Source organism: Lytechinus variegatus, chromosome 14, assembly GCF_018143015.1.
Source record: "Lytechinus variegatus isolate NC3 chromosome 14, Lvar_3.0, whole genome shotgun sequence".
Taxonomy (NCBI): Eukaryota; Metazoa; Echinodermata; class Echinoidea; order Temnopleuroida; family Toxopneustidae; genus Lytechinus; species Lytechinus variegatus.
Window position 1 is genome coordinate 474,831 of NC_054753.1, and position 26,987 is coordinate 501,817.

General features: G+C 35.4%; 3 protein-coding genes across 6 annotated transcripts in view; 2 read left to right on the forward strand and 1 right to left on the reverse strand.

Annotated features, from left to right (window-relative positions):
* Positions 1 to 2,737: 2,737 nt before the first annotated feature.
* Positions 2,738 to 4,967, forward strand: LOC121428036. Its single transcript, XM_041624610.1, has 2 exons — positions 2,738 to 3,064; positions 4,382 to 4,967. Exons 1-2 carry the CDS (start codon positions 3,051 to 3,053, stop codon positions 4,689 to 4,691), a joined length of 324 nt encoding a protein of 107 aa, XP_041480544.1. The 5' UTR covers positions 2,738 to 3,050; the 3' UTR covers positions 4,692 to 4,967.
* On the reverse strand, positions 4,431 to 10,311 carry LOC121428035 (putative nuclease HARBI1). Its single transcript, XM_041624609.1, has 2 exons — positions 8,119 to 10,311; positions 4,431 to 4,517 (listed from the first exon to the last, which is right to left on the reverse strand). The coding sequence occupies exons 1-2, from the start codon at positions 9,135 to 9,137 to the stop codon at positions 4,514 to 4,516; spliced, it is 1,023 nt and encodes a 340-aa protein (XP_041480543.1). The 5' UTR covers positions 9,138 to 10,311; the 3' UTR covers positions 4,431 to 4,513.
* Positions 10,312 to 15,461: 5,150 nt separating this feature from the next.
* The window catches only part of LOC121427653 (echinoderm microtubule-associated protein-like 2), a 31,895-nt gene continuing 20,369 nt past the window's right edge, over positions 15,462 to 26,987 (forward strand). For 2 of the 4 annotated variants that reach the window (XM_041624161.1, XM_041624163.1), the window contains exons 1-3: positions 15,462 to 15,608; positions 16,185 to 16,328; positions 25,984 to 26,850. In XM_041624161.1, coding sequence (XP_041480095.1) covers positions 16,203 to 16,328; positions 25,984 to 26,850 — 993 coding nt within the window. In that variant the 5' untranslated portion in view covers positions 15,462 to 15,608; positions 16,185 to 16,202. Of the gene's footprint in view, positions 15,609 to 16,184; positions 16,329 to 17,416; positions 18,182 to 22,086; positions 22,459 to 25,983; positions 26,851 to 26,987 lie in introns of those variants that run through there. The other 2 variants (XM_041624162.1, XM_041624164.1) reach the window with 2 other exon arrangements.

The following is a 26,987-nucleotide window of genomic DNA, read 5'->3' on the forward strand; positions in this document are numbered from 1 at the left end:
CACATCGTGATGTTGCATGAATTTTAAATTTTTGTATTTTCACCCATAAAATCCCACTTGTGTCACACGTAATATCAGAGCAAGTTCATGGACTTAATGTTTGGGTAGGTGGAGCGAAGAGTAGCAGTAGTACGTAGAGTGGAGCCTGCAAGAACATCGCTTGAGCCTGAGTAGCCTGAAGTATCTCATGATGGTTAGTTTGACTGGATAACGTAGTTCGTTGTTAGACTTAAAATGAGTAGACCCTCTGCCATATTAAAAACTCACATCTAACGTTAGAATTTAGCATTATTTATATTGGCTATAATATAACCTTGTTCCCAGATATGAATGGAATTTAGTAACGTTAACAAACGAACAACAACTAGTGAGCGTTTGACTGTGGATTTCTAACAGTAACAAGTGGGTTGCACTTGCTGTGATGCCACTTCTGGCATCCACAACACACATGACACTACTTCTATGGCTTGATTTTTATGTGCGCTGTGGCATTTGTGGGTCCCCAAGTCTTCGCACCCCATTCAGTTTAGCCTTAAGGTACACACCTATTCTCATTCCCACCATTTGAAAGCACCCCCCCCCCCATATCTCATATCTGCCAAAATTTCTGAACCCCCTGTCACCAGATTTTTCTGCCTTGGAAACCCCCCTAAATCCAGAAGATATACTACTCAATGAGTAAATTTACCCCCCCCCCCCCTATCTCTGGTGAGCTCTCATTCCAACGCACTATCTAAGGACAGATAGCTTCCCCCCCCCCTTCATATCTCATATAAGCTGCCATTGCAATAGAGGTTCACTGATGTAATGATGGGGGAAAAGCTTTCAAAACTAGCAGGAATTTTCCCATTGGAGATATTTCACATTATCTCCTCTGACATGTATGGTGTCGTGTGAATTAAAATTTTCCATGACATATGTTGTGCTCTAGAGGCAAAATGCAATTTGAAAGAATGAGCAAAATCTGAAAATATGTGTACAAAACAAATGGAGGGTTGTCCACAAAATCATCAATTTTGAAGCACAATTCAACAATTTAAGGATCCCCATAGAAAGTACAACAAGACTTTTCAAACTTGCGTAACTCGCTTATATAACCGATTTTGATTAAACAAGTTTTAGAATGCTCCTCTCATGTAATTCTGGTGTCCTTTAAAATCAAAAACTAATTTTGCGATATATCATGCACTATCATATTTGCCATTTTTCCTCCATTCTTAATTATGATATCTTGCCATAGTTTTCATTATTATTTTTTTGTGGGGGGATTCAACCAAAGGCCCTCCACCTGTATATTTATAATTATACTTTCTAAACTATACAGGGACCCATCCACTATTGCCAAGAGGGGGCAGGCCGTCAAAATATCCGGGCAATCCCATAAATACAGATGTACATTTCTTAGCGTGTAATGAGCTTTGACAAAAAGGGAATATTAACATGTATTTTCATACAAAACACTGTACCTCTATAAGGAAAAAAATCATTAAAAAATTTGGAGTAACACCCTTCCTGTGAACTTCTTTTTCTTCAGAGTAGCAATTAAATCTGTATTCTGAAAATTCTTATATCTTGTATCTTTCACTGAGCACGTATGATGTCGGAGCTGAAATATGCGTAAAGCTTAAAATGGTGCCTAAATATCTATGGGTAACATATCGAGATACAAGGTATTCTGAAAAGTCTTTCTCTATGTTAGCTTCATTGGAAAATACAATAAAATTACAAGAGGTGGGGGCTATTGTAACTTAATGTTGCATGCGATATCTGTCAACAATTATGTTTTGCTACCATCCCGCAAATTGTTTTACTAAAGGATTATACAATTCAAAGACATTAAAGAGATGAATTTGCAGACTTTTTAGCAATGTAAAGATCTTATTCAAGATGATGAAATTTTTCAAAGAAAAATGCCTCGGCGGAACAGCCAAGTGTATTTTCAGCACATTATCCTAAAAAGACTGGGGGGTTATTCAGCCCCCCCCCCCTCGACATTTTTCGTGATAAATCCGCCGTGCGAAATTTTTTGACGCGTCAATCACTGAGTTTTTACATTCAAGTCTCGCGCAACTATTGAGACCAAATTTGCGACCCCCGAGTACGCAGTTCGGAAATTACGCAACATTTCTTAACTGCATGCAGACCCAAAATTGCACAAAAACGTGAATTTGTTTACAAATCTAATGCAAATGGAGTTTTTATCCAAAATTTATGAATGTATCATTATTTTTCCTTTCACTGATTGAAATCCATTAATTCATCTTATTTATGCTCCAAATGGAGTCCCCAACAATTTCCATTGAAAAAACAAAAAGTCGAAAAAACAAAGAAATATATAAGAAATTTAGAAAACAATAGAATACATAAGAAAATAAATGTGATTTTGAATTTTTTTTGTACACTTGATCAGAGTGTTTGTGTACCAAAAATTTGCATTGTAGGGGCATTATTTAGTTAATTACAGCAAAATTTTGATTTTATGCATAAATTAGCATAATAAATTAGCAATGAGATTTTTCGCAGAAATTGATCTAGTAGTTTTGTAGATTATGCCATGGGCAATGTACGTGCCAAGTTTCATCGCAATGCAATCGACGGCCGAGATCATAGGGGGGGGGGGGCTGAATCACCCCCCCCCAGTCTTCTTGGGCATCGAAATAGCCCAGTCTATGTAGAAGAGATGCTTTAATGGTTGATTTTATCATGTAATACAGTTAATGACTTGTTGACCAAAATATTTAGCGTTTTCAGAGATAAGATAGGGGATGTCCATACAGAGATAAGACAATTTTCAGATTACTGATTAGAGAGAATTTTAGCGAGCTGTTATTGAATACAAGAATTTTCAGAATACAACCCTGGCCTGGTTAATGTTATATTGCTCCGGCTCATTCTGCATTTTCTGATCCTTTTCTCTTTCCATTGATCCAAATTTTGCAGGTGCTGGACCATCAGCATCTGTTTTAACAGATGTTGACAATCAGGTACTCTCAATTATTGGAGAGGAGACCCCTGTCATTGCAGGCATCAAGGATGCCCCAAATTCGTTGATGTCAACAAACAGGTAAGAAAAGAATAAGAGTTTGCACCATCTCATCACCAACAAAACTCATTTTCACCCAAATTTATAAATGTTTGTATTAATACTTTAGTGATAACCTGATTGAAGTATTATTTAAATGACAAATCCACCCCAACAAAAGTTGATTTGATTAAAAAGAGAAGTCCAAGAAGCATGACATTAGAAATTTCATCAAAATCGGATGTAAAATGAGACAGTTGGGGCATTTTAAAGTTTTGCTTAATATTTCACAAAACAGTTGAATGCACATCGTGCTCAGTATGCAAATGAGGAGACCAATGACATCCACTATTTCTTTTGTATTTTGTTACATAAAATATGAAATATTCAAATGTTCTTCTCATTGTGGAGTGAAACGATTTATTCCTCCATGAACATGTGGAATTAGCATACGGTTCAGTCAAGTTGGTCCTTATTGTTAAATATGTAAAAAATAAAATATTGTATGATTCAAACAATAAAAAACAAAACTAATAGAGTGAAGGCTATCCATCATCAACTGTCATTTGCATGTCACTGAATGGTGCATATCACTGTTATGTGAAATATAAGCGAAACTTTATGGCTTTAAAAATAAAAATTTTCAGTGTTATACTAGTTTGAATGTTCTCTCTTTGAATCAGCATTTTTCTTGGTTGGACTTGACCTTAAATATGTAGGTGTAACAAATGAAACAATCCAATACATTTTTTCTAAAACATGAATTGTAAAATTCAGTTTATTTTATTGGAGCTATTAAGTATTTTCGCTCAACTCAAATGATGACAGACAATGATAGACTGAAATGGTGATAACAAATACTGTACATGTATCTATTACCTGAAAATCAGCTGTAATTTTCAAATTCAAGTTATAACAAATTTTGTTCATCTCTCCTTTAGCACTATTTAATATTTTCTGTGTTATTTCTATAGTTATTTCTATAGTATCGTGATATATTGTCATATATATTTTAGTAATGTTCCTCCAGTCCTTAAAATGTTGATGATCCGACTCTTTTTATTTTTTCTTTCTGGTATTTTGCCACAACCATTATGACAATATTAGTCCACTTATTGTGGACTAGTCCGCACTAAGCACAAAATAAAACCAGCAAATCAGGCTAATAAAATTGATTTCTCATAAATAATTTATGGAACTTTATATAAGTTGCTTTTGGATAACCTTTATCTCTACATTTCTTTGAATAATCAAGTTGAATTATCAATAGATATACATGTAGTACTTCTTTTCCACTTCACCTCAACCTAATAATGGCTATATATATTTAGATATAAGTTCTTGTTCTTCATTTCACAGTTCATCTGACATGGGTCCAAATTCTGTTGATGGGGACAGCCATGCGTCAACATCTCGCTTGTCCATGAAGTCTGGGTTTCATACAGCACCAAAGCGAGCACCAAAGAGGACAGCGGACAATCTCTATGAGATTTACCTGGAAAAGGAGATTGAAAGAGTAGCGCTAAGTTCCAAGAAGCTGCGTGAAGAAATGAGCAAAATCGCCCTTGAGAAAGAGTTGATTGCTTTGAAAATTCAAAAATTGAAGAAAGAAATTGATTGCCCAGTCAAACAGGAAGTTTTTGATCTTACTTCTTGGCCTGAAATGTAGTTGCTTTGAATATATACATGTAGATACAGGTTGTTTTCCAGTGAATTTCACTAATTAAGTAGCTCATCCCTTCTTAATGTTTAACAATATTTTGTAAAAACATTTAAAAGCATGCCGTCATGAATATTCATTAGGTGGAGTGACAATGTCATGTCCCAGCTTTCCTTTTTCTTATGTTATTACATGAAATCATAATCCCATATTTTCATACAGGTGTGCATAATATGTCTCCCTTGTAATAAAATAAGTTGCAGCAATGAATATCTTATGCATTAAATCATTTGCCAATCCAAATTTTTTTCTCATTCTTGAACAAAATGTGAATATAGGAACATTCAAAAGAATAAGTGGGGATATTTTCAATATATTGGTAATGATGATTTCCAATACACTATTTTAACAATGAATGAATGAAACTGCTTGTGTAAATGATGGGGCTAAAATGTTATGATTTTTCGTATGAAATATATACCGGTATATTTTACATGGCACAACTGTCACTTGAAATTCCACAAAATATTTTTTTTAAAGAAATTCTACTTTTTCAAACCTTTCTGCATTATATTAAACTGTATGGTTTGTCTTCTTTTCCAGATTTTTGTTTGAAAAACATGATTTGTCTTATTTTCCTGATTTTTTTTACAACTTGAAAAAAAAGAAAGGATTTTCAATACTCTATGTACAAAAAAAATAATGATCATCACGGAAGTCCAAATAGATGATTGGTATGTAAATATTTTGTTTTACATCTTATAATAATTTCACATTAGCATGCAAGAGGAAGTCATCTATTAGGCTAGTATTTAAAAAGGTTTTCTTTTCATGCTCTATGACAAAGAAATTAACCATCTCTTACCAGTGAAAATCACTAGTTTATCTGTAGGGATTCACAAAAGAATATGCTTGCATGAAGTAAAAAAATGGTTAGAATCACCTATTTCATGTTCTATGGAGATAAAAAAGTACTATTTCAATTCACTTTATGTCAAATCAGTTACTTAAATTAAAATAGGCCTACTATTTATAGTTTCTGAATCAAAATCCTGCAATTTAATGCAGTATATATTGTATTTTGTATGGGACATGTCCCATATGACACACACTGTATTGTACGAGACAACTTTTAATAGTACAACTATTGAAAAATGAAGGGCAGTAATGAGATCGTTATAGGATAATTTGATCACCCATGAGTCAAAGATAGAGAAACTGATATTGTAAGATTGCATCTTAGAAAAATGAAATTGTAGGAAAAACTTTTGCATTGTCATTTGTCAGTCAGGACATTGCCAAAAAGAGGTTCTGAAAATCAGGGCTGCCCCTATTATGGATCATGAAAATGTAGATATTATTTGGAACCATCAATGAAACTATTATTCCACTGACCCGCAATATTTTCAATATTCTCGTGCTTTGCCAATAATCATTCCGGGCAGTGTTTGTACTTGATTATTTAATTACCAAAATTATTGAAAAATGAAAATTACATTGTTCCCCCCCAAAAAAAAAAACCAAACCATATCTGACTTCACTTTTGGTTAAAACTCATAATTTTCATACAATTTAGGTATCATAGTAAAATATTACACTACGTATGACTTATTGAAAGCACGTTGAAATTCATATTTTTGAAGTTCCAGTGTGGATTCGCCCAATATTTGTTGGTAATTACCTCAAATATATGTAATCTTGTGCAAGCAAAAGTGAATATATATATATATTTATATATGTATATACAGTTATATTTATGTGTTATAAATTATTTGTACAGAAGTTATGCAGAATATATTCAAATATATTTATGTGTTAATAATTCATACAGGAGATATACAGAATATATGTATATATATACAAATATATTTATGTGTTATAAATTAATTATAGAGTATATTGGTTGATAATTAAAATACATTGTATGCAAAAAATCATATTTCCTTTTTTCAAATTGATTATTTTGGTCAGGAGTGGACATTTTATGTGAAAGATGTAGTGGAGGGAGGATGAAATCCTAAAGGCAATACAAAAATTTAAAAAATAGCATCTTGAATGGGTCAATTTTCCAATAACCTTTATATACATATTATATCATCAAGAAGAGGAATTGTGTTTGAAACCCTGTCACTGTCATATTTAAAGGGCATGTTCACCCCAACAAAAGTTGATTTTTATAAAGAAAAATCAAACAAGAATAATGCTAAGTTTTTACAAATCTGATGTAAAATAAGATAGTTATGAGATTTCATAGTTTCGCTTATTTGAATAATTAAAACAGTTACAACATGTATATCAGTATCATGGATGATATGCAAATGAGAGATTCGATCATGTTACAATTATCTACTACTGCTATTAAAATTACAATTGCTATTATAATTTCTTTGAATTGGAGAATATATAATTTTTGAAATTCTACTATAATAAAGTTAAATGGGAGGAATTAAAACTTTATTTCACATTTTAATGATGAAAAAATGAAAATATTTCATGTATAAAAAATACAAAAGAAATAGAGTGGATGACATCGATCACATCACTAACCAGGATATGCAGATATTAAACTGTTTTGTGAAACCATACTTTAAAACGCCATAAACTTCTTATTTTACTTCACATTTTGATGAAATTTTTAGTGTCATGCTTGTTTGGATTTTCTCTTTTTGAAAGGACTTTTTGTTGAGGTAGACTCTTGCCCTGTAATGATTAATTGCCCATTATCATCAGATTCATCCCTAAGATTGTTTGCAATCAATTGAATAAATTAAAAGGGATTAGGGGGCGGGGCACAATCCCTCAAGATGAAATCAAGGTGGTAGCCCCCCCCCCCCCCGATTGCCTTTCACGATTTTGGTTGAAGTGACCGATTAGTGAGGAGTTCTGGCATAACAAATATTTCTTCTAAACTTTTTTGGTGGGCTATTTTAGCCAATTATGATTCTCCTACCTAATTTAGAAAGAATATTGAGAAATATCCATTTTATGCCGTCACTCTATTTTTGGGGATTGATGTTTTATCTTTATGACGAGAAAAAATTAGTAAGCCTACAGTGTAATGTGAGAAACAGTTATGTAAATTCATGAAATGTTTTGAAATTATTGAGAAAGAAAATAAAGCAATGTTGATGATTTTTTATCCTCACCACCCCCTTGCATGGTCGTATGCAGAATAGGGGGGGGGGGGGGGCAGGGGCTGTTGCCCCCATCCCCCATTTATACATTTACATTTATATACTTGAAAATAAAAACAAAAGAATCAAGTATCCACGAAATCCTTCAATTTCATTTAAGAAAAAAAATTAAACAAACATGGCCCCCAGAGTCAAGCTCGCGCAGTCGCTACGCTTCCTCACATTTTTTCTTTGTTTAATATTGAAATCATTCCACATATTGATTAATAATGATTATAGTGATGTAGCGAAAGGCAACATACCGTGTGAAGTGATTATTGACAATTTGTTGCCGATATGCTTGGCCACCTAACCCATGTTGCTCGGCATTGTCTTGTGGCGGTTGGTTAAAGTCATCCTCATCTTCTCCTTCCACGTCTGGTATATTCAGCATCTTGGCAATGTTGTGCAAGATACAACAGCATCCGATGATCCGACTTGCCTTCGAGGGGGATACTCTCAGCTCTCCATGTAAACAGTGGAAACGTCGTTTCAGCTGACCGATGGCTCTTTCCACCATACTTCGAGTGAGCTTGTGAGCCCTGTTGAACCGTTCCTCAGCAGGAGTCTGTGGCCTGAGAAATGGAGTGACCAACCATCGTCGAGAAGGATACCCACTGTCTCCCAAGAGATGACCGTCTCCATTGTTGAGGATCTCACCCAGTCCACTTTCTCTCAAAATACGTGAATCGTGCACACTGCCAGGCCACTGGGCATCTATGTTGATGATCCTGTAACTTGCGTCAACCACAATTTGAACATTGATGCTGTGGTACCTCTTTCTGTTGACGAACTGATCTTCGTTCTCCGTTGGTCCTTGTATCCTCACATGGGTGCCGTCAATAAGGCCAACAATGCCAGGAAAGTTAGCGATACCAAAAAATCTGTCCATGTTTTGCCGCCTTTCCACATCATTTGGCAGATGCACGAATTGATGCAGTTTGGTCAGTAAGGCGTCGGTAACCTGCGTGATTATCTTTGACACAGATGGTTGAGAGATACAAAGTGTGTCGCCATCAGTCCGCTGGAAACAGCCAGTGGCATAGAAATGCAAAGCTGTGCATATCTTATCTATGGGTTCAATAGGAAAGTTTCGATTCGCTCTAGGGGCAATGTCATCGTAGATGAGATTGGTGATGTAAAGAATACCTTCCCTGTCGAATCGATAGCGTTGGATGAGTTCAGCATTGGTGTATGTATTCAAGGGATGAACTCGTCTGTCTGCCAAATACCGTCTCATTTCATGCTGGTTGTGGTGCAGGCGGTGGATGAAAGCTGCCATCTTTACTGTTTATGCTATACGGCAACCAAATTTAAGACAGCTCACAGCTGTCTTAAAGTTAGGGCAAAATTCTTAGCCATGTAGAATTTATGGAATACAGACTCTGCATATTTAAGAAAAGTTACTTAGCCATTCATCCTAAATCTGTCTTAGTCGCGCAAAAATTCTTAGCCAAATTCTTAGACAAAATTCTTAGCCAATTCTTAATGGAATACGCGTTTTGGCTAAGACTTTTGTCTTAGACAAAAAAATAAGACAAAATGCTTAGATTTTTGACTTAAGCATGCTTATCTCGTTTATGGAATACGGGCCCAGGCACTTAAGAAAAGAGTGGATGACCTTGATCGTCAAGTTCAGGACCTCGACCAGTATCATAGGAGGCAAAACCTTGAGATCGCTGGGATTCCAGAGGAGAAGCAGGAGAACCCAGCAGATGTAGCATTGATCATCTCCAAAAGGATCGACCCAGATATCACCGCTGGCGACATCGATATCGCACACCGCCTCGGAGCACCGAAACCGTCTGCCAAGCATCCAAGACCAATAATTGTCAGGTTTACCAATCGAAGAGCTAGGAATGCTGTCTATGATGGTAGGAAGCATCTACGGGGCACAACTTCTGCGGATCTTGGAATCAACCCTCGCAGCACTTTGAAGATCTTCGTCAACGAGAACCTCGTCGGTGCTACAAGAGAGCTGCTAGGACTCGCCAATGGAGCTAGAAAAGATGCTGGGTACAAGTTCTTGTGGACTTACAATGGAAAAATATATGTCAGGAAGGACGAGAAATCAGCTCCTGTCATCATACTCTCGAAAGAAGATATTTCGAAGCTGAAATAACTGTAAATAAGTTGTATGTCTTTATTTTATCTTTTACGTAATACCTATGAACGTAATGGATACTACAATTATCAACAGAATTTCGCTTAATGATAACGAAGAATTTGATCCATTTCAAATAACAACAGCATCACTTTCTCCTGAAAATTTTTCCTCGACAAAAGCTCTTTCTCAGTCATTCTCCATTTCGCACGTGAATGTGAGATCTTTGAATCGCAATTTTGAAATGTTGAAAGAAGTATATGAAGATGAATTTAAATCATTTTTTGATATAGTCGCATTATCAGAAGTTTGGAATGTTAAAGACATAAATCAGTTTTCAATGCCAGGCTATAATCTTGAATTACAATTTAGAAATATTACAAGAGGAGGAGGAGTTGGTGCTTATATTCATTCAGGACTTAATTACAAACGAATGCCTAATTTGTCCTTGCACAATGCTGAATCATTATGGCTGAAAATTCTCATTCAGGATGTGAGTATCATATTTGGGGTAATTTATAGAAAACCAGACAGTAACTTTGAAGAATTTAGTCTTGATCTCAACGAGCAATTGCACAACTTGAATCTAGACAGAAACCATTGCATTATTGTAGGAGATTTCAATATAAATCTTTTATCTCCAACTGAAAGTTGTCGTGATTTTATTCACATGACAGAATGTTATGGATTACGTCAGTTGATAACAAGTCCAACAAGAATAACAAGTTCTAGCATATCTCTCATTGACCATTTTTATACTAATATATATGCCTATCCTATTCAAGCAGGGTGTATTGACGTAGATATTTCTGACCATCTGCCAGTTTACTCCATTTTTAAGAACTTCAAGTGTGTTAAACAAAGAAAAAATAGTGTAACACGGAGAAACTTTCATAATTTTTCAATAGATTCATTTTGTAATGATCTTTATGTCACTACTGATTTTTGGAAAAGCGTTTTAGAATGTATGGATCCTAATGAAGCTTATAATATTTTCCAAAGACAGTTCTTATTTGTTTGTAATAAACATGCTCCTATTGAGACAAAATGTGTTAAACAGAAAAAGAAAAATAAACCCTGGATAACACGATGTATTAAGCGTTCAATATCGACAAAGCACAAACTTTTTTCTAAAGTTATAAAATCAAATTATAATAAAGATTGTTTGAATAAATATAAAAAATATAGAAATCAGTTAACAACCGTCTTAAGGAAAGCAAAGCAAATGCATTATGAACATAAGTTTGAAGCAGACAAAAAAGATTCAAAGAAAACTTGGAGTCATATCAATGAACTTTTGAATAAAAATAGTGGCTCGAATCTGAATTCAAAAATTAACAAATTAGTTGTAAACCAAGAAAATGAACCTTCCGAGATTACTTCATCTTTTGATATAGCAAATTCACTCAACAATTATTTCTCTACTATTGGGAAAAATCTAGCTGAGAAAATTGAGGAGCCAAATGTTAATTACCGAGAGTTCATGGGTCCATACATTAGTCAAACATTTTTCTTCCTACCAATAACAAGTTCAGAAGTTAAAGAAATGTTATATACGCTTGATCAATCTAAAGCAAGTGGCTATGATGATATATCAGTTCGACTGTTGATATACGCTATGAATTGTATTTGCAAACCTCTTTCGCATATATTCAATCTATCATTTACCACAGGCATTTTTCCAGATAAATTAAAAGTTGCAAGAGTTATACCAGTTTTCAAGAAGGGAGATAAAGAATTACCTGGAAATTATAGACCAATATCAATTTTACCAGCGATTAGCAAAATATTTGAAAAACTAGTGAATGCACGATTGATGAAATTCATAGAAAATAATGAAATATTATATGAACACCAATATGGTTTTAGAAATGGATACAGTACGAAACTTTCACTGATAAATCTTATTAATCAAATTACAAGATATACTGATGAAGGAAAGGTGACAGTAGGAATATTCATCGATTTTGCTAAAGCTTTTGATACGATTAATCATTCTATTCTCATTAAGAAACTAGAACACTATGGCATTCGTGGTAAGGCAGTAGAATGGTTTAATGATTATTTACGAAACAGAAAGCAATTTGTTAATTATGATGGTGTAAATTCCGAATACAGGTCGATTTCATGCGGTATTCCACAAGGATCAGTTTTGGGTCCAACTTTGTTCTTGTATATAAACGATTTGGCAAACTCATCAAATTATTTCAATTTCCGACTTTTTGCGGATGACTCAAATTTATTTCACACCTTCAATTGTGATGAACAACACATTGATTTATCAGAAATTAGTCTCAATTTAAACAATATAATAGCATGGTGCAATGCCAACAAATTGACAATCAATGTTACGAAAACTAAATATATGCTGTTTAAAAATAGACGAAAAAATATTTTGATATCAGGACAATTGTCACTGAAAGGAACTTTATTAGAGTGTGTTGAATCAACATTATTTCTTGGTATATGTATCGACAAAAACCTTACATGGAAGAAACAGGTTGACATTGTCTGCAATGTGCTAAGCAAAAAAATTGGAATACTTTATAGATTGAGGAATTATGTAACAAAGAGAATCTTAGTTATGTTATACAACTCATTTATTTTACCACATATAACGTATGGTCTGGAAGTATGGGGTGGGACGTGCAAAACAACCCTGAACCCTATATTATTACTACAAAAACGAATAGCTAGAATAATGACGTTCAACCATCATACTTACCACTCTGCTCCTTTATTTTATGATCTAAATATTCTCGACATTTTCAAACACTACCAATATTTGATAGGAGTATTTATGCACGATTTAATTAATAATCGGTTGCCACATAGTTTTAATGATTATTTTTCATTTATAGATCATCCTTACAATACAAGAAATAGAGAAAAGCGAAATGTTAATCTTGAGAAAAATAATACCAATTTGGGAAAACAATCAATTTCATTTTCTGGTCCTACTTTATGGAATCTCCTGCCAAGTAATATTAGAAACACCCCCAGTCGTAAGACATTTAGCAAATCGTTAAAATTAATGCTACTGGAGGATTATAATTAATTTGATATGGTAAAATACTGCCTGAAAACAAATAATTCTATGTAAAGATTTTGTGAATAATTAAGATTTTTTCTTCTTGTAAATAGTGTAAATATGTTCACTGAAAATAATCGAAACTTTCTGCAACAGTAATAAGTAGAATTAGTATTGAATTTGTTGTACAATATTGAGATTTAGTTAAATTTATTGTTTAAACTATGATAATGACATTATTTGGGGCTAACCTCGATTAGCATCTTGCTATTATGTTAGCTCCAATTACCAAATGTTTTGTTTATATGTGATGTACTATTCCTTGTAATTGTACCTGACAGTAATATTTGGTAATAAATTCAATTCAATTCAATTCTAACCATCCTGTGTCACGGTGTATATTCTCTATAGGGAGTATATTCATTATGAGATCCCATATCAGTTTGTCATCATAGAGATATACATCTAATAACGCCTAATTATAACACATATCTATGAATGGAATCTATCTTAATAGAAAGTGCATCGGTATTTCGTGTCATAAATCAATTCGTGTCGTTAAGCAGCTATTGTCACCTGTCTGTCGGAAGTGGCCTCAATAATATATTATGCTTTGAATTGCAATAAAAACATATTCAACAAACGGCAAGACGGCGATACCAAATGTCCTAAGCCTAGCTTTAACAATGATTGTATAAATCCCCAGGCGTATATAGATCGGGGTAATTTAGTCTGCGACCCCCCCCCCTGGTAAATTTGTCTTGTGTATTTTTTTCTCTTTATTAATTTAATTTATTTTTATTGCATTTCTTTAACTAACAGATATCCGTTTTTCATTCTTTATTTCGTTCTTTTTATGGGGAGGGGGGTACGTGTCATTTGTTATTGTTTGGGGTGTGGATTGGGCAGTGTTACCCCCCCCAATCATTATACTTGATTCCCCACCCCCCACCCCTAAATACAACACCTTACCTTACCTACGGGATATATACACATATTTTTATTTTCTTCTGCCCTTTCTTTAGCAGGTGAATTTTAACGAACAGTGACGAATGCAAATGGCGTCAGGAGTCAAATGAAAGATTTGAAATGGACAAGTGTTACTGTAATCCGCCCATGATTGCTTTATAACAGGTAAAAACTGCATTAACATGCTACTCTTTCCCTCTATCCCTCTTCCTCTCTCTCTCCATATCTTTGTGCCTGTCTCCCTTGTCTGATTTCTGTCTGCCTGTCTGTCTACCCCAGCCCTGTCTCGACCGCCTTTTCTCATTATTTCCTCTATTCCAAACCCCTCTCTATTTTTTCTGTATTGTCTCTTCCGATCTCATTTTATCTCCATCTCTTCTTTCTTCTTTTTGTTGTTCTTCTTCTTCGTCTTCTCCTCCTTCTTCTTCTTCTTTGTTGTTGTTCTTCTTCTTCCTTTTCTCCTCCTCCTCCTTTTTCTTCTTCTTATTCTTCTTCCTGTCTTCTTCTTCTTCCTGTCTTTCTGTTTTCCTGTCTGTACCTCCACTTTCTCCTCCTTTCTATCCCAGCCCGCTACTCCCCCCGCCCCCCTCTCTCCCTCTCTCTTGATCCCCCGTTTCTTTCTCTTTTCTAATTTCATAATTAGATTAACTCGAGTGAGTGTAATTATAACCAAAAGAAGACTGTATTGATTTTTAAATTTTAGAATGATTTTTTTTTAATAGCCTATATCTCTATGACTTTGTTCAACAAGATAAATAACACCGACTACAGTTTTTTTTTTAAACACATATTAGGTAGCCTTTTAAGTGACGATAATAGGTGTTATGACCGCAGAAAAAACGAGAGTGCGGTGTAGGATGAATCTATTTCGACTGACGTCATTTCCGCTCTTTCTCTCACACCTCCCGCGTCCTCGTTTCGAAGTTCCCTTTAGCCATAGTCACACCAACGAAACAGACTCCAAACCGATCAAAGCTATGACGTTATATCGATGGTTTATTATCGATCGGTACGAAATCGTTTACGATGATGTGACTGATGCATATTGCTAGGAATTTATGTTGAAAGAAACGGTCGACGATCATCGGTGCAATCGTGGACTTCGATTTCATCGGGTGAACTGTCTAAATGATTTTCTCGCGTTAGCCCGTGTACTATCGCTACCATCGTCGATATCATCATCAACATCGTCATCATCATCATCGTGTGAATGGATATCCGGCAGGAGAACTATTCTTTCCATGCACTGAGCACCACGATGATATAGCAGCACTTTGAATCCTCTGGCAAAAAGCGCCTTATGATCCAGCTATTATTATTATTAATCATCATCATCAGGCATCACCATTCATCGTCATTGGATCGTCTTCAATTGAAAGTTGCCCGCGACTGGATGAAAATAGAATGTACTTGAACTTAAGGACTTGAGCGATGATTATTTAGCGGGTGTTTTTTTTGCTGCTCTTTTCTTTATCTTCCATACAACCATAAATGCATACAACAGAGAGTTATGATGAACACATGAATTACGCACTTCTACATCCCATGGTCATACTAAAAAGAACACCTTGTGAATTGCTCAGGAGATAATTAACTGGTGTACTCATGGATAACAAGGACGCCAATGATCATGAGGATTTTTGTTCGAGGTAAATTGAAATGTTATTTTCAATGATATAGTGATATTCTATTTTTTTGTTGATATTTGTGACGAAATTTTATTTTATCAAGGAACGAAATTTTAGATATTTGATATAGAGTAATGTTAATATGAACATTTCGAGGCTGTATCCATAATGATAAGGTGCTCAAGGCACAGTGAATAAACAGAAACTGTATCGAAACATATCAAATTTAGGCTATAAGGGTTAATGTAGGCCTACATCTACTGGAAAGCTTTTCTGAATGACCATCTTTCAGTGATTTATTAAGGTGCTAAGACAAGAAATATTACGAATATTTTAATCATCATCATCATCGTCACCATCATCAACATTAACAACAATATCATCATAATTAATCATCATCGTCATCATCATCAAGAGTAACAACACCACCATCATTTTCTTCATTATCATCATCATCGTTATTGCCAATAATAATTTGGCATGTATTATGTAAAAATTTGATCGTAGATCTACAACTCAACTTTGAAATGGAATGTTAATGGAAAACGTTTCGTTTTCTATGTCATAATGATTTTTATTTGTTGTTGATGTTATCAGCTAATCTCTGCAGAAAGAATGAATATCAGTAAGGCAAGGAAGCAATGGCGTCGTCAAAAAGCCTTGATTGAGGCTAACCGACATTTCAACCAGCTTCATCTGAAGAGAAAGGCTGCTATTCTCAGGTTATCAAACCAGAAAATGGTGAGTTTTATTTCATTTTCCTTTCCTTCCGGTATTTATTTTCATTCATTTGCATCCCTTCCTTCCTTCCTTCATTTATTTATTTATTTATTTCATTCGTTCCCTTGTTTTCTAAGTCCGACTATTTCGTTCATTTATGAACGAATTTATTTCTTTGTTTATTCATTTAGTCGTTATAATTCATTCATTTATAGGCCTATTCTTGTATTTATTCGGACATTTTCAATTTATTCATTCGTTTGTTCATCCGTCCATTATTTCATCCATTCCTTGGCTCATAATATAAATCCATTAGTCATTCTTCCATCCATCCACACTTTCATCATCCGTTCACCATCCGTCCAACCACACATTCATCCTTCCTTCCATTCATCCATCCATCCATCTACACATTCATCCATCCATTCGTTCATTCTTTTATTCATTCATCCATCATTCATTCATCCATCCGTTCATTCATCCATTCAACCCTTTAAATAAAACACATTTTCCGACAGCATGATCAAAATAATGCTCGTATACGTCAAAAAGACACATTTCCGTTCACTTTACTGACACCTATTCTATTGATTGGTTGATTGATAGTTTTTATTCCATTTATCATTTAAATTAGAATATAACATAACAGAACAAAACAAACATTACGGTCGCAGGTGTTTTTCCTTTGAATGCATTCATCGCACAACAAACAGTTGACGTTCATGACCGTACCGAGGCTATCTAGAAGAAGGAAAAAAAAACTGCAATAGAGTTATGTATTTACATGCAGCATTGAAGCAAAATACTGTTGCGACCATGCACATTATGATTTTTATGGAAGAATACATGTATTTCGAAAAACCTGTAAAGGTCTGTGGAATGACGTAAAACTAATATAAAACAGGAAAATGCAATGAAAAAAAACAGAACAAACAGAACGAAAGCGATTAAAACCTTTTGTGTGTCTCATCAACATTGTGTCGTGGTCTAGTATGTAAATTAGTTGAAACTTTTTTTCCCAGCGACTTATCCTCGCTGGAGACAGTGAAACCCAAGCCCCCAAAGCACCCCCCCCCCCCCGCCCGTATCAAATGTATAGATACAGCTAGTCAAGCTCACTTATTACCACTCAATCATATCAATTGTATTTCATCGATTTTACGAAAAAGCAACCACTCTCTATTCGAACTGACACACAACGTTATGTGGACCAGCATATCCCCGGTATATTGACACAAATATTGAGATTTTACTTCCCGAAGGTTTTACTGAGCACAGTTGAATAGTTACCTGGAGATTTAAAAATGTGTTTATAGCACGATCTTTGCACGATGGAATTTTTTCTTCAAATGTACCTAAACAAATAGCAACCGAACGTACAGGATATATTTTATAAATAAACTCTTCATTTCTACAAGAAACGCGTGTTGTCCGAGTGAGCAGAAGTGATGTTTAAGTGCTTCGCACCTGCATAGTTGGGAAAAAACTAATTTCGTATTTTCAGAGTTGTTCCTGCAAAACTACCATATATATCACCAGTTGTGAATTTAGGCCAATTATCGAAATGAATGCATGGCATTTCTCCAAGCGATCTATCATGTTTTATTTATAGAAATTCTATCGCTACGATATGCTATCAACCGAATAATATATACCATATGAAGTCAAGCGATTGCGACCATTTGAACGGGTAGAGTTTTCAGAATTTCATGTTACCGTTTGGAGTGGATGTCCCAGGAATTGGATGATTTTAGTGAAAGATGTCTCAGTTTCTTCAAGTGCCTGAGTCAAGACGGACACACAATACTGTTTCTCCGGGCAAACGTCGCTACAAGTTATCCCCAGTGGCCCCAGGTTACGAGAGACAAGGATGGGTATGTTTAAGTTGAGATAAATTAAAGCTAAGCTGTATCGTTTGATGCTGTTCAGCCGAATCCAAATTGCTTTTGATAATAATAATAATAATATAGGATATTTATATTGCGCACATATCCACCTTGTTAGGTGCTCAAGGCGCTCCTATATTACCCGGCTAAGCTATAGGCGTTCATAGCGCACACAGCTTCTTAAGGAATTACTTCCTACCGGTACCCATTTACCTCACCTGGGTTGAGTGCAGCTAATTGTGGATCAGTTTCTTGCTGAAGGAAATTACGCCATGGCTGGGATTCGAACCCACGACCCTCTGTTTCAAAGTCCGAAGACTAATCCACTGGGCCACAACGCTTTTCAATGAAATAGGTTTATTCTATCATTTATTATTCATTTAATTTGCTTTATTTAAACAGTATAGCCTGTAAGTAATACAGTAAATGTTTATTACATTAATTTCCAGCGGGCCCTGTATCAAAATAGCATAATACAACAATAAAATATCTGCATTAGTTTTAGCTTCGGCAAAAAAAACAAAAATATGATGATAACAACATTGGAACAACATCGCATTTCACTCTTTGCCAAGACATCCTGAACATAACAACAATTTGAGGGGGAGAACACGAATTCACCTGAACGCAGGTGTAACTATTATCATTTGTCATTTTTTTCTTCTTTTTAAATTTTTAATAATCACGTTTTTCTGACGAGAAGATACATTTGGCTAAAGTATGTGCCCCTATGCTGCTTTTAGGTGTGTTAAAATGCAACCGTCACGAGAAAAAAAACAAGGCCCCCCGGCCCCCCCCCCAAAAAAAAAAAAATGACAAAAAACAAAGCAAATAAATAAAAACAAAGGGGAAGAAGAAAGACCCTTGGACGATCAATCTTATAGTAGGACCCTGCTGACCCTCTTTTCTAGCCACTGTAATATGTTTATTATAAGTTCATTAAAAAGTACGTAATTTTGCCTAAGTTAATATCTCACAATAATGTTTGCGGAATCGAAAACATCATGTTTCTGATTCTTAACATGTCTACCGTTCTGAATTTTCAACACAAGTACATCGTATCTTCGTTTCAGCACTCTTTTATTTATAGTACTCTTTTATTCAGTATATTCTTTTATTCATGGGCACTGTAGATGCTAGGAGAATAAAATCAATAGAAAACCTGTCCTCGACAAAAGAGTTGGATAGAAAAATAAAAAAGGCTGGAACTAATTATCGATCCCATTTCAAAGCATTTATTTGTCGATACTTGCATGCGACTCGTATACACTATACATGTACTGCATTCTCAAACATGATTTTTCTTTCAATAACAGAATATATTATATTATTGGAAACAACAAATAAATATTCGAAACAATCAGAAAATTTGCTTTTAACAGGCATGGACGGGCTGGCGATTGCCTTTGTAATTTAATATTGTACTTTTATTTTCGATTTCGCTTAATCAAGATCTCCCCTTTGTTTGTTTGTGTTTTTTTCCCCTGTGATTATCTCCTTAGATCGTAGATTAATGGTGTTGTATACAAGAGTAAAAATCAATAGAATTTCAGATAAAAGTTATGTTTATAAAATTTGTCTGTTACAACGGTCGGAAATGTGATTTTGAAATGTATTTGCTGGAGGATGTTTTGAAGTAGAAGGAACTTGAGATGGAATTTCAACAAACGTGTCTTCTGTCGAGATTCGTAGCAGAACAGCAACATGTCACAAAAGAAAGAGGGAGGGGAGAAAGAAAATTACGTAGAAGTATAGGAATATCAAAAAGGGAAGGGGAAAAGAAGAAGGAGAAGAAGAAGAAGAAGGAGGAGGAGAAGAAGAAGAAGGAGAAGAAGGAGTAGGAGGAGGAGGAGGAAGAAGAAGAGGGGAGGAGGAAAAAGAAGAAAAAGAAGAATCGAAGGAGGAAGAAGTAGAATTGATAAGAGATATTGTAGAAAAAAAAAGAATCGGAAGAGGAGGTGGAGGATGAAGAAGTAAAAAAGAAAATAGAGAGGGAGACGTAAAGAGAGTAGAGACGATTTATACCTCCCTGATTGACAACCGACTAGAGCAAATTTCCTTTATTCTGTCGAGAGGTACCAAATAAATGGCGCCATCTTGAGAGCAATAGCAATTGTGATTTAGGAACGGAGATGAGAAATTGATCCGACGTGGGTCCAGAGAATGAGCCCCGGGATGAGCTATGAGGTAATAAAATAAATTTTGTCTATCTGACCATGGATATAATGGGGGTAAATTACTAACTCCGTAACCAGTGTGTACTAGGTATGTATCTTCCAAAATGCTGCTTCCATGATATAGCGATTACATGGAGTAATACGATGCCGTCAAGGTAGGCTATTTTGATAAAGGGGGAGGGAGCAACCGAAAAATATATAACAATAGAAGAAATATAGATTTACACGACATAGCCCATTTTATGCTCTTATTTATTCTATCTTAACTTCCACTTTTCTTCCTTTATTTTTTTTCCGACATCTCCTTCTTTAAAAAAAAAAAGTAGCCCTTTAATATTACGACTATGCCTAGATGTTCAACCCTTAACTTTGATGAAATAGACCATCGTCATGAATATTGGAGAGATGATCCCATACGAACGCACAGTCGAAAGAAGACAGATATAATGCACGTCACTTGTTCGTCACATTGGTTGATCCATTGAATATATATCTCATTATTTTGCTTGTCATTAATGTTTTGAAGAAAAAGCGGCGCTTTTGGGCGCCCTCCTCTAAGGAATCCTGGATCCGCCAATTGTATGCCATTACGATATTACACAGAAACCTTGGTAAACAATGAATTAAGAAATTATTAATAAGGAAATGTCTAGATTCATCGTTCATCTCATTTAGGTGAACTCATAGTAATAGCTCCATGTAATGCATAAAAGTAATGAAACATTTATGAAATGGTGCGCTAAAATTCGTTGCATAGCAACTTCATAATTCTTTCTCACATCGAATGCACAAACAGACAGATAGATATTGCACATATTTCAACGGGAGTCTTTTATGAAAATAGCGATAGCGATATACATACGAATCATTTTAATTGGAAATGGTAAAATGAATTGCACGCACCTTCTGAAATACGATCGAGTGAAACGGATGGAGGCGGACAATTCAACAAAGTATTTTATTTCATATTTTTGATTGAATGGGAATCGTTTTCGATATCATTTTTTTTTGTGTATGTGCAGCGAGGATTGGAATAGTGTGTATTTGAAGATGAGATGGTGAACGGGATATTTAATGATACAAAATAGATCTACTCAGTAAGAGTGAAGAAGAGAAAGGGAGAGAGTAAGAGAGAGATGGATGGTGGTGGTGATGATGATGATGATGATGATGATGATGATGATGACGATGATGGTGATAACGATGGTGATGATGATGATGATGATGATATTTATGATGGTGATGATGCATGGACTTCCACAATATCATTCACACAATTGTTGGAAAAGTCGGGTCTTTATTTCAAATCTAAGGTCTCAAAATGAAGAAAGGGAGAGATAATATGTGAAGCATATTTGTTATAGGCTGGATGAACAGGGAGAGACTAAATAAAAAATACCACGATATGGGAGGAATAATAAGTGAAAGAGAAAGGGCGGGGCGGGAGGATGGATGTGGTAAATGTGGCAGATAAGACATAATGAAAGGGACAAGGATACGAAACAGAAGCTAAAATGGTGGAACTGGTTGACTGTTCTCATGATTGCAGTAAACTTTACATGGAAGCAAGTAAAAAGCACCTTATGACACGATCTCTACGAAAGCATTAGTCATACTAACTCGAAATTAGACTTCTTTTCACACTGTTTGATTGCTTCTCCAAAGACGCAAAGGCATCAAAACAATTCGTGTTTTTCTCGGGTAGAACAATACCTTTCTCAAACGGACGACTTCAGAACAGACAGACGATTCTAACCTTTTGAAGATCGATCGATATCGAGACAAACCTTGATCGATAACTGTAGTTTTTATGCTATGGCAGGCTTTGCAATTCTCAATGCGAGTTCGAAGACATCGGATCGATATGAGTGAGCTCTGGTATTGGGTTATTTGAGATTAAACATATCGCTATCGCTGCTTGAATAACGAGTTAATGTTTAAATGAAACTCGAATGATTTCACTTGAGACTACAAGTTTGCACGAAATATTCTGAATTACAATTAATAATTCTTAAACCTTGATGTTGGAAGCTTTGCGGAAAATATGTTTGGAATCAATTTACGCTACGGAGTGACATGAGCTTGCAGGTAAAATCTAACAATTCTTAAATATAGGATATTTTCCCCCAAGAAAATGGATTGTGTCTCAATATACAAATTTAGTAGGGGAAGATATTTCTATTTTTTAATATCGACAAATCATTATTGGACCTCATCCATGCTTAGCAGATTATTAGTTTAAAAATCATTGTTCCATAGTGGAAGGAACACTTTTTTCCACAGTGTGTCCAGCATTTTGTCCAGAGTGTGGTACACAATGTGAAATCATTTTTACTCCATCATATTTGAGCATTTTAACAGTGTGAAACACATCTTTGCATAGTGAACACATTGCGACCACCTACACTGTTGAAGTGTCCACGGTGTGAAATTATCTCCACACTGTTAAAGCTGAGCATTTGAGGAGCATGATACTGTGAATGGCATTTAATACATCATCGACTATGTGAACAGAATTTGTCCACACCATGTTCACACTGTGAACGCACAGTAAACACACTGTGAACACACAGTAAACACACAGTGAACACACCGTAAACACACAGTAAACACACTGTGAACACACAGTAAATACACCGTAAACACACAGTAAAGACACTGTATTCATAGTAAACTCACTGTGAACACACTGTGAATACATTGTAAAATGTTAACACACTGTAAATCGTGAACACACTGTGTCACACCGTGTTCTTCCCAGAAGGGCTGGTCATGACCCGATATATCCACAAATTATAAAGTTTTTGCAGTTACTAAGTAGAGTCTATTTTATTTCATTAAACAGATAAGGTGTGACTTTTAAACTCTCGTGTTTGGTTCAAAATGTTTAAATTCACAGTTTTAGCTTTCTTTTTACTGTTTGGGTATAACACGACTGATCATGAGTTATTCTTGGTAGTATATACTAACCTAATATCAAATAGGCCGTACTAAAATATACAATTATAGAATTCATTTCCATGAATCATGACATGTGGCAATATAAGGGGAAAACATTATTCATCCAATATAATACGTATGAATGAAATATAATGAGGCCCGGTTGCTTGTGAAAGTAATGGTCACTCAAGGCATGTAATTTATATAGGGCAAAACCCATATGCAGTTAACCAGATATTATGAATACATTTGTAACTTAAAGGTCAAGTCCACCTCAGAAAAATGTTGATTTGAATCAATACAGAAAAATCAGACAAGCACAATGCTGAAAATGTTTATCAAAATCGGATGTAAAATAAGAAAGTTATGACATTTAAAAGTTTCGCTTATTTTTAGCAAAATAGTTATATGAACGAGCCAGTTACATCCAAATGAGAGAATCGATGATGTCACTCACTCACTATTTCTTTTGTTTTTTATTGTTTGAATTATACAATATTTCAATTTTTACGAATTTGACGATTAGGACCTCCTTGCATGAAGCACGAAATGTTAAAATAATGGAATTCCACGTGTTCAGGGAGGAATGAACCTTCATTTCACATGACAATGACGAGAAAATCAAAATATTTCACATTTCAAACAATAAAAAAACAAAAGAAATAGTGAGTGAGTGACATCATCGACTCTCTCATTTTGATGTAACTGGCTCGTTCATATAACTTTTTTTGTGAAATGAAGCGAAACTTTAAAATGTCATAACTTTCTTATTTTACATCCGATTTTGATGAAATTTTCAGTGGTATGCTTGTTGAATTTTTCTCTTTTTATTCAAATCAAGTTTTTGTTGGGGTGGACTTGTCCTTTAAGCAATGCAAAAATATAAACACTAGAGAAGTAGGCAAAGTGTAAACACAGCTACAATAGCTAAACCATAAGGAAAGGTATACGGGATAAAAAGTATAAAAAATGTTACGAAAGGGTGATGATTTAATGAGGAAATTCAATAAATTTATTGAGTATTTGGCACATTATCTGGCGCATAACCTGAGAAGAACATCGCAAGTACTATCATTCTCTTTTGGTTTGGACTTAAAACTTTGACTATCATGACACAAAATGTTTTTCCCCTCCTCACACACACAACACACACCCCCACGCACACACAATTGTCCTAATCCAACAGTTTGTAAAGTATATTTTTTCTCCAATATCTCTCTATTTACAAATGGAGGATTTTAAACTAAATTATTTATCTTTCATAAACGTATTCATTTTTTAAATTTCATTTGCATGATGAAAAACTTTCTAAGGAGAGAGATTTTTTTTCGAGTTTGGATGATGTTTAATCTACTCTCTGTAGGGATGGGCAAGACCAAAAAGTAGTTGCAATGAGACAGGACAGTTTTAACACACGAGTTTGAACATAACACCAATTAAATGGTTGTTAGGTGAATGACAGCCGAAAATATTATGTACTATACAGTTTACCAAATTACTGGGTAAAGACGCAACATGCAGATCGTTTGAGTAAAATACCGCCAAATGTGTGTAAATCTATGTAAATGTTAAACAATATTGCGCATTTTTATTACCTGCATGTTTTCATCCAGTATAATACCCGAGCATGCGTGTTCACTTTCTATTCATTATGAAATAATTGTACCCAACAAGTTTCGAACTAACACCATACTGATGCTGAGAACTCAGTGATAAAATGAACCAAGCAATGCGATGGGCATAGCATTTCTTATGGGGAGATTTTGATTTAAATTCAATTTGGCCTATTTAAAAAAAAACATGTAATTTTGTGATAAAGGTTGACGGAAATATCAGGAAATGACATCATAGTTCAATGTTGAGATTTTCCCTATTCTTATCTGTCTTTTCTACTTTGTCTTGGTCGTTGAACTTTTGTGGGATTCAGTGCCCTAAGCGCCCCCGTATATATACCAGTGAAATTGAAAGTCATCTACAAGTATTACATCAGTTACGCATTTTAAACCAGGGTTATTGCAACGGTGAACCGCAGATTAACATCTTAGCAACATCGTATCCTCCCCAGACAAACCACTATTGATTTTTCAAGTAGAGGACTGGAATGGTTGATTGAATTTCTCTGTTCACCAAGGACATTGATTCCCAATGTTCAATTTGTCAATCTCATCATCGAGATACGACAGCCATACTGCCACAATTGACTCCAGACCGATCAAAGCTATTACGTTATTACCAATGATACCATCGATCAGTTTGGAGTCGGGTTGGTTGATGTGAATGTTCCAGAAGTGTGAAACAATAAAGCATCTCAGTATATTCACGATTAATGGCGACTCTTTTCAGTGAACTGGTGATAAACCCTTTAAGTTATAAATCATTGTCACGTACACGTATTTTTTGATCTATGGTAAGTTAACATACAATTCGGTCTATAGTTATGATATCAGTGATGACTGTTAACTGAACTTGTGGTCGGCCGAAGAGTCTCTCCCGCATATCACAAGACACCCCACCCCCTTCCTCTATCCTAGAAATGTTATAAAACAAATTAATTTCATAATGTTGGTTGTGTTTCATGTATTGATTTCTACACTCAAAAATATTTTTATTAAATTGAATAGAATATTCATTTCAGAAATCACTATGAATGTATTCGATTTTTTCTTGTTTTAGGCCACTCCGGAAAGCGACGATCTCGGTTATCAGGACGACTGGGAGGACGAGGAGGAAACGGACGTCATCCATCAGCAACCTCCCGCCATTCGTCGACCACCAAGAGAGGAGGTCGAGGAAGACTACCAACCAAGGGGTGACGCCATGTTTGAGACAACTCCACCTCAGACACGTCGTAACCCACTTCCGGCTCCAAAGCAACAGCAACCGAAGCAAGGAAAGTTCACTACGAAGGTCGTGACCTTCTATCGGAATGGCGACAAACATTTTAAGGGTATTACCCTTCCAGTCAGCATCAGGAACTATGCCACAATGGATGTCCTTAAACAATTCCTCACGGGAAAAGTAGCACTGCCCTACGGAGTCCGCAAGATCTACTCTCTCAGTGGCCTTGAGGTCCAAGCAATTGAGGATTTTGTAGACGGACGTGCTTACGTTTGTTCCAGTGGAAAGTTCAGTGATCGTACACCATACGGCCGGTCCGATCACACTAACAGTTATTGGTCAACAGAAAAACCAACGAAGGGTATTCGGGGGACCGACGTGAACCTGATAACCAATGACTCGGACCCTAGCAATAATGTCCTGATAGAAGAATTTCCTACCAGTCGTTTCGGAAAGTTCACCCGGCGGCATTCTGTGAATGCATTGGCCAAGAACCCTTCGATAGACCCGCATGTAGCACAGTGGGCCAAACCTAGGGTGGTACAAATTGTCAGCAATACACATCGCGCCAGCAGAGCCAAGATCTTGATCAACCCAAAGACATCTCAGACCTTTGATGATGTTCTCAAGGATATGAGTCAAGCCATTGTGATGCTGAATCCTCCAGTGAGGAAACTCTTTACATGGAGAACAGAAGACGAGGTAAGATTACATTCTTACTGTCCGCGAGATATTCAAATTTACCATTAAATGTGTATTTTATCCACGATGATACAAGTTATTAGCTACGACATGCGCACATTAACATATCAGACTTTCATTTGATTGAAAATAATTCC